This window comes from Lissotriton vulgaris, chromosome 8 (genome assembly GCF_964263255.1).
Source record: "Lissotriton vulgaris chromosome 8, aLisVul1.2, whole genome shotgun sequence".
Lineage (NCBI taxonomy): Eukaryota > Metazoa > Chordata > Amphibia > Caudata > Salamandridae > Lissotriton > Lissotriton vulgaris.
In genome coordinates this window covers 1238633961-1238648862 of record NC_141696.1, presented here as the reverse complement: position 1 = coordinate 1238648862, position 14902 = coordinate 1238633961, and the positions used below count along the sequence as shown (strand labels likewise).

Genomic DNA, 14902 nt, shown 5'->3' with positions numbered 1-14902 from the left:
ATATCGAATGCAACTAGAGGAGGAAAAAGAGGAATCCTATTTCCTTCTTGAATCGTTAATGCCCTAACAGTAGGGAAATCTGTATCTGCCCTAGGATCCTGGACCAAGGAAAGGATACCGTATGTGAGCTTGGCGACGCAGAGTGGGGAAGTACAAGCATTCCACTCAGGATCCAAAGTACATAAGCAGCAATGCTTTAGCAGGTTCCATTATAGTAATGACTGCTAGGAGGAAAAACATGGCGCCAACATCCACAAAGCCACCAGAAAAGGAAAGCTCGTGGCCTGACTTAGTGGGAAGAAAGATGGAGAGAAGCAGCCTCTCAAAGTAGAGTTGCTAACTCCACCACCCTCTTGAAGTGCTACGACCACCAGCAATGGAACAAGATGGAGATCCTCATGCAGCACTTCCCGGAAGAATACTGCAAGCGGGCCAAGGATGTAATGCAGGAAGGAAAGAATATTGCTAATATCTGCCTCAAGTCTGCCCCAGATGCAGCAGATACTGCCAGCAGGTTAATGTGCACTTGACAACACTAAGAAGACACACCTCGCTCAGAATATCTGGTTTCAAACAAGCCTCAATTATCAATATGCTATTCTCAGGTGACACCCTGTTTGGCCAGGCAGTGGAGGATACCCTTCAGCAATTAAAGAAAGATAACAAGATGGCGAAAGCCATAAGACCATTGCAATTCAGGGGTACCTTCAGAAGAGGAGGAACCGCAAACAGAAGCCCCACAGGCAGGGCACCCTTCACATCTGGGCAGCAACAGCAGCCCCAAAGCAGTACATGTCACGCAGCAAAGATACCAGTAATGGCAACACCCTGCGAGACAGCCCTTTCGAGGAAGGGGAAGAAGCTAGCCTTCCAGAGGGGGAGGACCAGCGGGGAAGTGACTTGTACATCATTCTCCCCCACAATTATAGGGTTTTGAATAGAATAAGTCACATATACTTCATAGAACAACTCAAGAGCCTCCATAAATCCCCCCTCAAACTCAAACAACTTTTGGGTACAAGAAATCTTATAACTCAAAAAGAGGTCTCTGACCATGAGGATTGTCATGAAACTCATGAGCATGATGGCTTCATTCATCCCACTAAATGCATGCAAGATTGCATATGAGCCCCTTTCAGGAACGAGTCTGCAAAAAATGGTCAGAAGCCGCTGGGAGTATCTAATTTTTGTCAATACAAAGGTAGTAAGGCATAAACAATGTTGTGAATCAACAAACTTAAACATGGGGAGACCATTCAAGACACCAGCTACCGCGGTGACCATAATGACTGGAACATCTCACAAGGTATGGGGAGCACACTCTGGCAACCTAAAGGTACGGGGATTATGGAACACCACCGATGTAGTCAAACACATCAATTACCTGGGGATTAAAGCAGAATTTCTAGCCCTACAGGCTTTCCAGCGTGCATAACAGGTCAGACTGTACTGATCCAAATGGACAACAGAACCACATTCTATTTCAACAAACAGGGGGGAACAAAATCATTCATCCTGTCCAAACTAGCCCAAGAGGTATGGAGATGGGTAACAGACTGCCTACAATCCAACTACCAGGAAAGCAAAACACAGGGACAAACAGACTAGGTAGGCAAGACTGCACCTTCCGCGAATGGAAGATAAAGCAGGAGACACCGGAAAAAAATCTGAATAAAATCTTCAAAGTCTGGTGCAGGCCAAGTATAGACCTGTTCGCCACCCCAGTAAACGCCAGCACGTCACCTCTAGGTTTTCATATCACCAGTCAGAGGGGGATGCCCTGTCAAGAAATTGGTCAGGGATATTTGCATACGGTTTTCCACTGATTCCCCTGATCTCAAAGGTACTTGACCAAGACAGCCCCACAATGGACCAGGCAGTCCAGGTACTCTAACTCACTAGAAATGTCCAAAAAATCACAACCAAAGGTGAACAAGATCTGCTGACAATGCAAGACTGAAAAGTATACCACCCGGAGCCAGCCACACTCAGGCTAGTGGCATGGCTCCTGAATATCTAGAATTTGGTCTTCTACAACTTCTACCCAGTACAACAGAAATCCAAAGAGCAGTAAGAAAACCAAGCACAGGGAAATATAACACAGAAAGATGGAGCAGATACATCCATTGGTACACTGACAATAGGAGAATGGAAACCAGGAAAGAAAAGGAACCTGTACTAACCTACCTCACCCACCTGTTAGACAGCGGACTAACCTACACATCGCTGAAAGTACACCAAGCAGCAATAGTAGTTTACACCAGAGGTTCTTCAGCTAATAGCTACTTCACTTCCCCAATGGAAGGCCTCAAGTATTGCACCACCAAAATTGGTTCCAGCACCATTGTAAATCTGAACACTGTGCTAACCCAGTTTGACAGAACCCTTTGAACCGATGCGCAAATCGGGCCTAAAATCAGTCACATCCTTTCTAATTATCACACAGCAGCGACGAGACCGCAAGCTACAAGCATTTACGATACAAAAACTATACCTACAAATCCAGTGGAATGGTTTATGGAAACAAGACAAACTTGCTACTCTAGGGTGAAGAAAACCCTACCTCTAGAGCACACTTAGGAGCAACACTGGCGTTCCTTGTGTAAATCTCCATTGACTAAATTTGCTCAGCAACCACATGGGCATCGCCACACGTTTGCAAAACATTGTGTAGACATTCCAATGAACAAAGAAGCATGGGTGGGACAGAAGGTACTACAGTACCTGTTTGCCAACACATCCACATTTCAATCCAACCAACCCAAAGGAAGGAATACAGCTAAATAATTTAATTCACAGCATGTGAATCCAGAAACTGATTCATGCTGCAAAATGAAATGCTTACTTACCAGTAGGAGTATTTTTGCATTTTGATGAATTTTCTAAATTCACATGCAACCTGCCAGCCTCTCCAGAAATGGGAGATGAAGCAACCAGCTGCAACACAGGAGAAAAGAATCAGAAGATGCAGACTACGTCCCGGGCTCCATCTGACTTCACACTCAAGATGCACATACCACCAGATGGTGGTCGGCTCCAACAAAAAAAATCAAGGTTGTTTCCTGACCCAACACCTACATGGCGGAATAATGCACAGCATGTCAATCCAAAAAATTCTTCAAGCTGCAAAACTACTACTGGTAAGCAACCATTTCGTTTTTACTTTCCATTCTTTTAATACATCTTGCATTAGCATTCCAAAATAAAATCCATTTAAACATACTAACTTAACCAGGCCAGACCAATTTATTGACTTAACCGCAGCTTGTTTCATGTTTTGAGATGGTACTGATGTTAGTATAACATTTCTTGGCAGTTTTGCCACTAATGCATAAAATCTTATTTTAGGGTTGCCGTCATTTGGTCTGCAACCTATAGCTTTAGTTATAATATAACATTTCTTTTCTTTATTCAGGGTGCCTGAAGTTTTCATGTTGCACTTTTCTGAAGGATTGCCCCACAACAACCTGAAGACCTATTCATTTCAGTTTGAAGGTGGTTCTTATGAAATTAGCATGATTATTCAATATCAAAGCAACCATTTTGTTACCTGGGTTTTAACTTCAGATGGTAAGTAATACATTAGGAATCCTATTCTTAAATTGCTGAACTTATAAATTGTAATGTGCTTTTGTCAGTCCATTACAGATTACAGTAACAGGTTTTTGCAGAAAGTTGTGCAAAAATAGCTCAAGATGAGACGCTGATGTTGTCCAAAAAAAAATGTTTAGCATGCTGCTATTCCCATGCGGACAGTAACAGCAGTGAAAACACTTAATGTTTAATTATCACAGGATTATCTTGTGCCTCAAGTGCACAATGTTTTAAAAGTAATTGTATCATGTAGTCAAATTGCTTTGTATTGATCTATTTGCTGAATAAATTAGTAGACTACAGTGCTCAGATGATCCATGATTTACCACATGATGGAACACAGTTTACTATCCACTAATAGGCTACTTGGTCCACCCTGTTTTCCAAAAAGTCTGCAAACAAATTCTGGTTAGGAGTGTGAGGGAGTTCTAGCCTGTCTTCTTAATGCTACGCGTTTCCAAGTTTCCTCATCTACTGTTTTTAGCATTCAAGCCGCTCAGTTGTTTATATTGGCATGTGAATGCAGATTAGTACAGGTCTTTGATTCATTGACCAATTCATAACATCATATTGTAGGCTTTTGTCAAACATAAAAAAAACTGCAAAACAAATCCCACAGCTTACAGTAATAATGATTCTTAAAAGAAATTACATTTCTAATGCCTAGTTCTAACCACATTCCTTCGTGCAGCAGATATTCATTTTGCTCCTGGCTCTCTGTAGCGGCTATGGGTCCCAAGGAACCACGGGGGACCTTCAGTTGGGTTACCATTGGCGGGTCCTCCTTGGTGCGTTCTACCTTCTTGGGGGTGCCACTGCGTAGCCCATGCTGACTTAGACCTCTACACGTGGCTTCGTGATCCAACTACCCTCTACTCTGACCCCGGTGCTGGAAAATAACCTGTTGGTCATGCCTACGTTGGATCCCAAACTGAAATCCGCCAGAGCTCAACTGATGTTACGAAATTACAAAAGCACAACTTGTTGTCATGCTGTCTGACTCCCATTCTGTGCCTCTACCACATTGCAGCTGTCGACAGGAGACGCCATTTTCTTTTTGGCTCCGACCCTGTGACGGCAGGTTGCTCTCAGGGATGATCATTTTGAACATGGAGTTACAGCTTGCTTAGCCCTCGTTACATTGATGATTCCTTATACCTTGATTTTCAAAACTCCAATGGGCTTGACACCTTCCCTGAGACAGAGCTTTACTCACCACATAGGTCTCCCAACAGAGGAGAATGCCTCTTTCGCAGTAGTAAATTGGAGGGCAACCGAGGTGCTAGAGCTCTGTTAAACTAAAATAAATATTTTAATGGAAATCTTACAGCCTGGGCAAGCAACATCTGAGTCCTTGCTTCCTTTCAATGATGCACTTAGATTCTGATTGCTACCTGGTCATAACCATGTTCTTGTCCAGCTGTGAACAGGCAGCTGGCCTGATATTCTAGACCATTAACCCGAGTTTTGTCATCAAGCATCTCAGTCCAAAAAGCCTTATTGTGCAGGTCTCCGTAAAGTAAATGCAGGTAAATACCTTAATTCCCCAGCACTCCTGGATAGGGAATTTAGGAAGATTGATGCTTTAGACAGACATGTAATTTCATCAGCCAGTTTGGGATTGCAATCTGTTTGCACAGACTCCTTGTGGAGTTGTTAGATCTAAGATCTTTGGGGCATGGCCAGTGAGATTATCTTGCCGGCTGTCCCACTGGGAGATCTCAGGGATTCTTTGGCCCGAACAAGACATGTCCAAATATGCTACCCAGGCTAGTTTGGATACCTCATCAGTTCGGCTGGTTTGAGTGTGGTTCTTCATTGGCATGGCAGGATGAGGTCTATTGGTTCCTCTGGTGATGTCCAGGCTTCACTGATGGATATGCTCTTCTGCTTTGGAACTCTTTAAAGATAGAGCATGATCCATGGGCAGTTGGCCCCTCCTTAATAATTTTCACTCCAATTTCAGAAATTTACGGGCTATTCAGTCGTCTGGGGTATAGACACAATCAGCCTTGTCAACAAGAGACGCAACAGAAAGCCCTGTCCTTTTAGGGGCCTTGAATCAGACAGCGGCAACACAGGCCAGCAGGTGAACCAGTCTTCCCTCTCCCCCCACACCAGCCAACAAACCACTTTAGTTTACTCTCAACGGCTTATGCCATCCAAATGAAGGCAGGATCCAAAATTATCTGCCAGATCAGTCCCGTTAGACAGATGAATCTTACAAATTATTCAAAATAGCAGTGTCCAACCCTTTCTTTCTTTTTCATCCAGTCTCTCTCCGATACCAGAACTGATTTCAGGGGACCACCAGTCCATCCTCCATGAGTTGCACCTGTTGCTTTTCCGAGGTACCATAATGAGGGTACAGTACTCTGAGACGAGCAATGTTGTTACCCCTGCTATGTCCTCATTCCTAAAAAGGATGAGGAGTCTACAGCTTATCTTTGACCTCATCCTCTCCTTTTTCTTACAGAAGAGCAGATTCAAGATGCTCATGTTGGCTCAGATTCTCTCTACTTTAGACTCTAGCAAGTGGATGGTGTCCGACTTATTTATTTATTTATTCAGAGTTTTATATAGCGTGAACAAGATCTTTGCAGATATCAGAGCGCTTCACAGAAGCAGGGGGTGAGGGCAACAGGAGGGTGACTAAACATAGTGTTGGGTACAGTAATATTCAATAGCATGATCGGGTAGTATTCATATGCTGTTAGAATAACAATAAACAATCAAAAAGACGATAATATAAGAACGGTGCAGAGTCTTTGATCCAGTTACAATAGAGATCAGGAGAGCTAGGCTATAAGGTTAGCTTATACCACTTTCTAAGAGTTACAGAGAGAGAAGGGGTAGGAACATCAAGTTTCAGCAGACTAATATGAACATTAAAGTAATAGGTAGTGAGAGAGTAGTATAATAGGCTCGCAATCAACTAAGGATATGATATCATTAGACATTAGACAATGAGGTAGCCAGTAATACCAAGGCGGTGCAAAGTCTCCAGTCCAACAACGATTAAGTTCAGGAGAACTTGGCCATAAGGAAGGCTTTCATCTCTTTCTTGAAGAAGGCAGTGGAGGTGATAAGCCTGGTTTCAGGAGGGAGTGCGTTCCAAATCCTGGGTGCCATTCCTGAGAAGGAGCGTTTGTACGTTTTTTCCTTCCGGAATCTGCGAGGTTTCATGAGTAGATTTTTTGTACTTCTATTGGATCTCGACCCTCCTGATATAGTCAACTTTTGAGTGAGGTAGTTGGGTGCCTTGTGGTGTACGGCTGAGTGTGTCATAACAGCAATTTTCAGCTGTATTCTGGCTTCAAAGGGCAGCCATTTCAGGGATATCAAATCAGGGGATATATGAGTGTTTTCTTGAGCCAGTGATGAGGCTCGCGGCAGCGTTCAAGGAGGCTCTTAGGGGTGCAGTTGTTGCTAGAGGGAGTCCGCTGAGGGCCACAATTCCATAGTCTATGCGGGGTACGACTAGGGCTTGTACAGCAGTTTGGAAGTCTTTGACTGGGAGAAAGGGTTTAAGTTTCCTTAATGTATTTATTTTGAAGTTAGCTCCTTTCGTTGCTTTGCGAATGTGCTGTTGCATGCTGAGCTTTGCGTCGAGTGTGATGCCTAAGGATTTCTCAGAATCCACAATGGTCGGTCGGACATTGAGTGCTGTTAGGTGATTGAGCCAGATTTGGGTGGTGGTAGTTTTCGCAGGGGGTGATATCAGGAGGAACTCAGTTTTCAGAGCATTTAGTTTAAGGTGATTATCGGCCAGCCATGATTGGGTGTTGCTCAGTGTGTAGTTCAGGAGTTTGATGTCCTCCGGGGATTGTACCTTTAGGTAAAGTTGAGTGTCATCGGCATACATATGGAAGTGTACATTGGATGCTTGGAGCAAGGTGGCCAGTGGTTCCATGATGAGGTTGAACAGTGTGGGTGAAAGGGAGGATCCTTGTGGAACGCCTAAGTCTACTGGCACAGGTGAGGACAGCACATTGTTGATCTTGAACTTCTGAGACCGGTTATGTAGGAAGGAGGTGAACCATTTGCAAGGTGTTTATTTTATTATAACCATCTTGCAGTTCCACAGGCATTGCCTGCTGTTCAAAGTGAGCCAGGAGCATTTTCAGATTAATGTGCCCTACTTCTCTCTTAAAGTACCTATTCACGAAATGGCAGTGGTTCCTCCTAATCTACGGAAGTTGGTAATTAGTGTATTCATGTACACAGATGATTGGCTGAACTCAGGCTTGCTGTAATCGGTCATTGACCACCTCTGGACAATGGCAGGACTCCATGTTCATGGTGAACCCCAACTATTATAAGAAGTATGACTTGATTCCTTTTTCAGAGGCTGCCATCTATTGTGGCTATCCTGTAAATGGAGGAGTTAAGGGCGTTCTTACTGCAGCAACGAGTACAGGACGCTTGGGTTATGATCCCAATGTTTCGGGCTCGCTCTTGGATCCAGGTGAGAGTGGTTCTTCTGAGATCTGTTCACCTCTTAGCCTTGTGTATCCTTCAGCCAGGTGGCTCATGAGGGCCCTACAGTGTAACATGAAGTCCCAGTGGGTCCAGCATTGGGACTGTCTTTCCAACACCATCTAGATCTCTGACTTGGCAGCTTAAGAGTTACAGTAGTTGTTTACTTGGTTGATGTTTGTACTGCAGTACCAGGGCCGGCTCTAAGGCTGTGCCATTGGTGCGACTGCACCAGCGTTGAAATGCGGTGGGGGCGTCATTTTTAAAATGTGTGTTCGAGACATGTGGGCTGCTGAATTCATATCTATGCATAGATTGCCGCCTAGTGTTGGGTCTGGATGATTGCACCTTGTTGTCCTGGAAGAGTCTTCGTAGTATCACGAGATAGGTGACTCCTCCCCTTGACTACAGTGCGCATGGGCATCTTCTCCATCCTCAGATTGTTTTTTTCCGCCATTGGGTTCGGATGTTATTCCTACACTCCAACTTCGGAATCTAAACAAAACTTTTATAAAGGCCAAAAGGCCTTTGACTTCGACAGTATTGTTCTCGCTCAGTACCTCTTGACTCGATCAAGCTTTCCATCTCGAACCGGTCGCCGACGCGGGCCGTTGGGCCTTTTTGACTCCACGTGGGCCTGCTGTCGATCGAATCGGGGCTCTCTGGTTGACACAGGTATGCACTTGTGGCAAACAGGGACCCTCTCCTGTAGTAAGGGTAAGAGAACTACTCCTTTAGAAATAACCCTTGCTCACCCTCTAGGTAGTGTGGCGCGAGCAGACCAGGCTAATCTTCAGGACGATAGTTAGTTAAGCATTTATGGTCCCATACAGGAAACCCACTGACCCACCACAGACGGACACCAGTCGTAGGATTGTATCAAAAATACGTAGACTTTATGTAAAAATACTTCATATGCGGAATTGTCACAAGACCACATAATGTTTAGCGATTGGAGGCCACCAGATTGAAATAGGCGATTGTTCTTAAGTGTTCTTGGTTAGCAAGGTACGATGACAGGGAAAACAAACGTTGCGGACCCTGGATCCGATGTGAACTCTGGATAGAGTGCACGTGTACCTTGCGATGAGTGTCCGAGGCGTTTCAGGCGCGGCTACTGGTGAGGGCGGACCCGGGACGAGGCCAACGGTTCTCCAAAGGATCTATCCGGCTCAATGCCCCCTCGAGGTGCGAGGCGGGTGAGCGGGACGGTGTGGAGGGTTGTGGCGATCCGGGGTCTGAAGCAGCTCACGGGGCGAGGTGCCGTTCAGGCCTGCGGGCGTACTACTTCTTAGCACACCAGGTTGTACCTGTGGATTTGTGTGGGGCGTCGCGTTCTCGGGCAGACGGGTGCAGCACCGGGCCTTCTGTACCAAAATAAGTACACCGCTATTCAGCCATACATCCCGGAGGCCAGGCAGCATCGTTTTGCATCTCGGAACCATGTACAAGAACAAGGCACAGGAGTGATCAGGTTTAATTTTGCGATACAAACTTTAAATTAACAATAACGACAACCAGAGTCGAAAAGAGAAACCGAATGAAATGGAGAAAGAAAGAAGCAGAGGAAGAGAGAAGGAAAAAGAAAAGGAAACAAGGCTGAGGACAAGCGTAATATCGTAGGCACATGTCGCGGGGAGGGGGCAGGGTAGCACCTCTATCTCAACAACATGATGTGCAGCAAGCGTATAGACGGGGAGCGTAAATTCAGGATACCAAGCCTGGAACTTTGGAAAGGGGGAGCTACGGAGACAAACGGACCTCTGGCGGTGCCGTCTCGGGGGGTGCACAAATATCTCCTCTGTACGAGTTCCACGCTCCCCACACCAATCCCCACATCCTGCACTTGCCCCGAGCTACATAAACTGTCTTCTCACGGAGCATGCACCAGTCCATGTTGGACTTCCACAGGCCGATCGTGGGGGACGCGGGGGCGCCCCATTTCTGGGCTATGTCTCTTTTGGCTATCATGTTGCCCAGGGTGACCCATCGGGTCTGGGCCACGTTGTAATCATTCGGGCCCCAGACGTTCAGAAGGCAGCGTCGGGCCTCCGCAGGCAGGGCAACACCGGTCACAGCTCTCATCACCTCATGCACCCGTCCCCAGAACTGGGCAACCTCCGTGCTTTCCCAGATGATGTGCATAAAGGTAGCCACTGCACCACATCCCCTCCTGCACAAACCATCCTGGGAGAGACCCATGTGTATCAACCTGGGGCCCGTGATGTAGATCCTGCGTAGGACCTTCAGCTGGACAAGTCTCAGCCTGGCCGAGATCGCCACCTCCTTAGGCGTAGAAACCGCTGACTGCCACTCCTCATCGTCCATTTCAATCCCATCGTTCACCCAGAGGTCCCTCAGTTTCACCAGTAGGTCAGACCTTACATTGATAAGCTTTTTATAAGCCAAGGAGATGGCGCTATCCGGCATATGGCCGTCCAGTATAGACAACTCAGGTACTTTCTCCCCCACAGGTAAAGAAGATGTGAGAGCGTGTCGAAGCTGTGCATAACGGAAGTATTCTGTTTTACCCAGTTGGAACTCGGTCTGCAGTGCTTCGAAAGTTTTCACCTCCCCTCTGGTCATCATATCGGCAACCTTCGAGATACCAATAAGGTCCCATCTGTCAAACCCCTTGGAGTGCCACAGTTTCCCAAGCAGGTCAGAATCGAATAGGGGAGTAGCCATAGTGAGTTTGCCCTGCCAGCCCAATGCCCTGGTCACCGCCCTCCACAGGTGCACCACTGTTTTAGTGGGGCCCGTTAGCTTCCGATCCAGAGACCTAGAGTACAACGCCCTGTAGTAATTCCCATCATTCATGAGCCAACGGTCCATGGCATATCCAGGATTGACTGCCGGACCATGAAGACCGTGATTGACTGCCGCCAACTGTGACGCCCAGTAGTAGCGACGGATGTCAGGTAAGGCGATACCGCCGTCATACCACGGTATAGTGAGCTTGGTTATAGATATCCGTGGCCTGCCATCCCACAACAGGCTACGCTGCAGGCTCTCAACCTCTCCAAAGTATTTGGCCGGTACCGGGTCTTGCGTGTTCTGGAGTGCGTAGAGGAACCGCGGCAAAGACATCATTTTGAACAGCGCCGCCCGGCCCTGCAGCGATATCGGCAGCTTTTTCCAACTCTCCACGTCTCGCCGTAGTCTCACCAGAGGAGGGAGCAGATTATGGGTGTATCGGGCGCGGGCGTCCTTTGAAACATAGATGCCCAGGTACTTGAAGCCCTGTTGTGCAATCTGGATAGTGCAGCCGCGAGGGAGGCGCGGGGTAGCACCACACAGTGCGTAGAGGGAGGACTTGGACCAATTGATGACCAGGCCCGAGTAAGCACCAAAGGTGCCCAGTAAGTCAAACACCACAATCAGGGACCGACATGGAGAGGTAAGATACAAGAGGATGTCGTCAGCATAGAGCGATATTCGATCCTCAAAGCCCGGCGACCATGTGATACCCGCAACATCAGGATGCACCCGGATCCACGCGGCCAACGGCTCGAGCGCCAGAGCAAACAGGAGTGGCGACAGCGGGCATCCCTGTCTGGTACCCCTGTGCATAGCAAAGGAGGCAGACAGTCGACCATTCACCGTCACATTTGCAAGCTGGGAAGAGTAAAGAAGCCGGACCCAGCCAATATATTCGGGCCCAAACCCAAATTTAGCAAGCACGGCCCACAGGTAGTTCCACTCAAGTGAGTCTAACGCCATAGATGCATCAAGCGAGGCAAGAACCGTTGGTGCCGTGAGCAACTGTGCCCGCGCCATAACCGCGTGAAGCCTCCTGAGGTTTAGAGCCGTGTTGCGATGTGGTATGAATCCGGACTGGTCCGGGTGAACCAGATCCGAGATCACTCCCACCAGCCGATTAGCCAATAGCTTCGCCAAGATTTTAGGCTCGGCGTTCAGCAGGGAAATAGGGCGGTAGGAGCGACAGAGATCACGAGGCTTCCCCTCCTTGTGTATGACCACAATGGTGGCCAGTCGTTGGTCAAGCGGGAGCTCTCCAGTCTCACGGGCCGCCAGGAACATATTCCTCAGAGGCGCAGCTACGGCGTCAGCCCTGAGCTTATACAGTTCCACCGGAATACCGTTGGGACCCGGTGCTTTGCCGGAGCGCAGCGACCTGATTGCCAGTGCTACCTCATCCACCGTCAATTCCCGGACAATGTCCTCCCGCTCAGCGTCAGACAAACAGGGAAGCTCGATCTCCTCCAAAAAGGAGGCCGAGTCGGATTCGGACCGGGTAGAAGCGGACGTGTAGACCGCCTCGAAGTAGTCCGCAAACGTTTCGGCGATAGCGGCAGGGTCAGTCACGACCAGGCCGTCGTCGCCCAGGATCTCTGGTACTACACGGGACGCAAGTTCCCTCTTATCTAGCCAAGCAAGAAGCTTGCCCGCTTTATCCCCAGCGTCATATATCCTGCCCTGCTGTTCCCTGCTCATCGCCATGGCCGCGTCAGTAGCAGTGGCCCTAAGTTCCGACTGTTTCAGGGCAAGAGCATGGAGCAATTCAGGAGTCGGTCCCAGGGCCAGCTGAGAATTAAGATCAGCAATGTCCAACTCCAGCCGAACCAGGTCTACATCCCGTCTCCTGCGCGCCTCGGCTATCAAGGAGAAGGCCTCTCCTCTAAGAACAGTTTTGAAGGCCTCCCAAAGGGAAACGGCCGAGTCAACAGAGCCAGAGTTCTCGGCGAAATAGAGATCAATAGATTTCGCCAGGAGATCGCGGGTCTTAGGGTTGCGAAAATACCAGGGGTTAATAGGTGCAACTCTCGACGTCGCCACGATGTGGAAGTCGAAAGACACCCAGACCGGGGAGTGGTCAGAAATACCCCTAGCCATGAGACGGGCGGTAGAAACCGACTGTGCCTGGGCAGCAGGCGTCAGGACGTAATCAATGCGGGAAAGACTACCATGGGCCCCGGAGTGGAAGGTGCACTGTCTCTGGGTAGGGTGTAGGAGCCGCCAACAATCGACCAGGCCCATGGCGGCAATGAAGTCCGGGAGCCAGGATTGGGCACTGCGTAGGTCTCTGGATGGGAAGCGGTCGAAATCGCCCGAAACTACAGAGTTGAAATCCCCCCCCAGAATCAACAAGCCCTCCGGGAGTCCCAAAATGGCGCCGGCAAGAACTTGAAAAGTGGATGTTTGCGTAAATCGAAACCAAAACCAAAGTGCGCCCCTCCCACCTGCACGCCACTGCGACAAATCGGCCCCTATCATCAATCAAGGTAGACTCTACCTCCAGGGGAAGGGACATGCGAACCATGATGCCCACCCCCCGGGACCCCGTAGAGAACCCCGAATGGGCCACCATTTTAAACCCTCTCCTGTTCAGGGCCCTACAGGTGTTGCCTACAAGATGGGTTTCCTGCAAGAGAACAACATCTGGGGCACAACGTTTGAGCAGTTGCAAAACAACACCACGTTTGATTCTATCCCCCAGCCCATTAACGTTCCAGCTCAACAGATTTAATGGTTTACCCCCCATCATCAAGGATAACTCACCCCCCCCGGAACCCAGCCCACGAAACAGGAACAGCAGAACAATAAGACCTCAGCCATGACGAGTGTAGAAAGAATAGTACAAACAAAGACAAACCCCAACAACCCCCCACCCTGCACCCCTGCATTAGACTAAAAGCCACCCCAACTAGCAGTGTGCCTGTCGCCCCTTAAACTAACCTACAAGAAGCCCCTAGAGGAGAAAGAGACATCCTATCCCCCCGTCACCCCCCTTATCGAAAGTGCAGGAGCAATGAAAACAAGAAAAATAGTCAAGGTCGGTGCCATCCGCAGCATCCCTCCCAGAAAAGTCACAGGCAAATTGTTCATTCCCGGGAACCTGAGCCTCCTGCAGCACCCTCCGTCTGGTCCTCCGGCTCCGTCCGCCGCTGCGGCAAAGTGTCCAACCAGTCCCCCGCCTCCTCCGGAAGGTCAAAAAACATTGCCCGGTTGCCATGCTCGATGCGGAGTTTCGCAGGATAAAGCATGGAGTAGCGCATCCCCATCTCCCTAAGCCGCCGCTTCACTCCAGTAAAACTTTGCCGGCGTTTCTGGACAGCTTGAGTAAAGTCAGGGAAAAAGTTGAAATCAGCGTTCTGGAATCGCAGCGGGCCAGCGCTCCTCGACGCCTGCAAAATGGCGTCCCGGTCCCTATAGTTAAAGAGTCTCGCAATGATGGGGCGAGGGGCAACGCCCGACTTTGGCGGGCCACCCGGGATCCTGTGAGCCCTCTCAACCGAGAAAAACTTGCTCAGTCCTCCCGGCGCCAGGTTCTTAACCACCAAATCCTCCACAAAGAGTTCAACCGAATCTTCCTCTGCCTTCTCCGGCACTCCCGTGATGCGTACATTCTGGCGCCGTGCCCGTCCCTCGAAATCGTCGAGCCGGCGTGCAAGCATCCCATTAGCCAGTTTCAGGTCGCGGATCTCAGTCTGTACGTCCGACATGTCGTTGGTCAGGCTCGATGTCTTGAGGTCCAGCGACTTCACCTTGTCATTTGTCTTGCCAAGATCGGCCCTAGTAAGATTAAGTTCGATCTTCAGAGTGTCTACTTTGGTGGACAGCGCTTCATGTAGGCTATGCATCTCAGCCTTTAAGCCAGCAATAGCACCCATCACGTCCCGAAGTGTGATATCAGGATCCTCAGGGGACACGTCCCGCAGCGAGTCCTTAGTTCGACCCGTCATGACCGGTGACCCCTTAGAGCGGGAGAATCGTTCTGGAATAGTAGACTGGGACTGGGTCGGCTTCCTACTGACCCTTGGAGGCTTCCCTTTGTCCGAGTCCCCTTTACCCGCCATATTGAAAC

At 48.7% G+C, this 14902-nt stretch overlaps 1 protein-coding gene across 6 annotated transcripts in view; it reads left to right on the top strand.

The window, feature by feature from the left end:
- The window catches only part of USPL1 (ubiquitin specific peptidase like 1), a 388707-nt gene that overhangs the window by 132537 nt on the left and 241268 nt on the right, over nucleotides 1-14902 (top strand). For all 6 annotated transcript variants that reach the window (XM_086935147.1, XM_086935148.1, XM_086935145.1 and 3 more), the window contains one exon: nucleotides 3416-3570. In XM_086935147.1, coding sequence (XP_086791273.1) covers nucleotides 3416-3570 — 155 coding nt within the window. The remainder of the gene's footprint in view (nucleotides 1-3415; nucleotides 3571-14902) is intronic.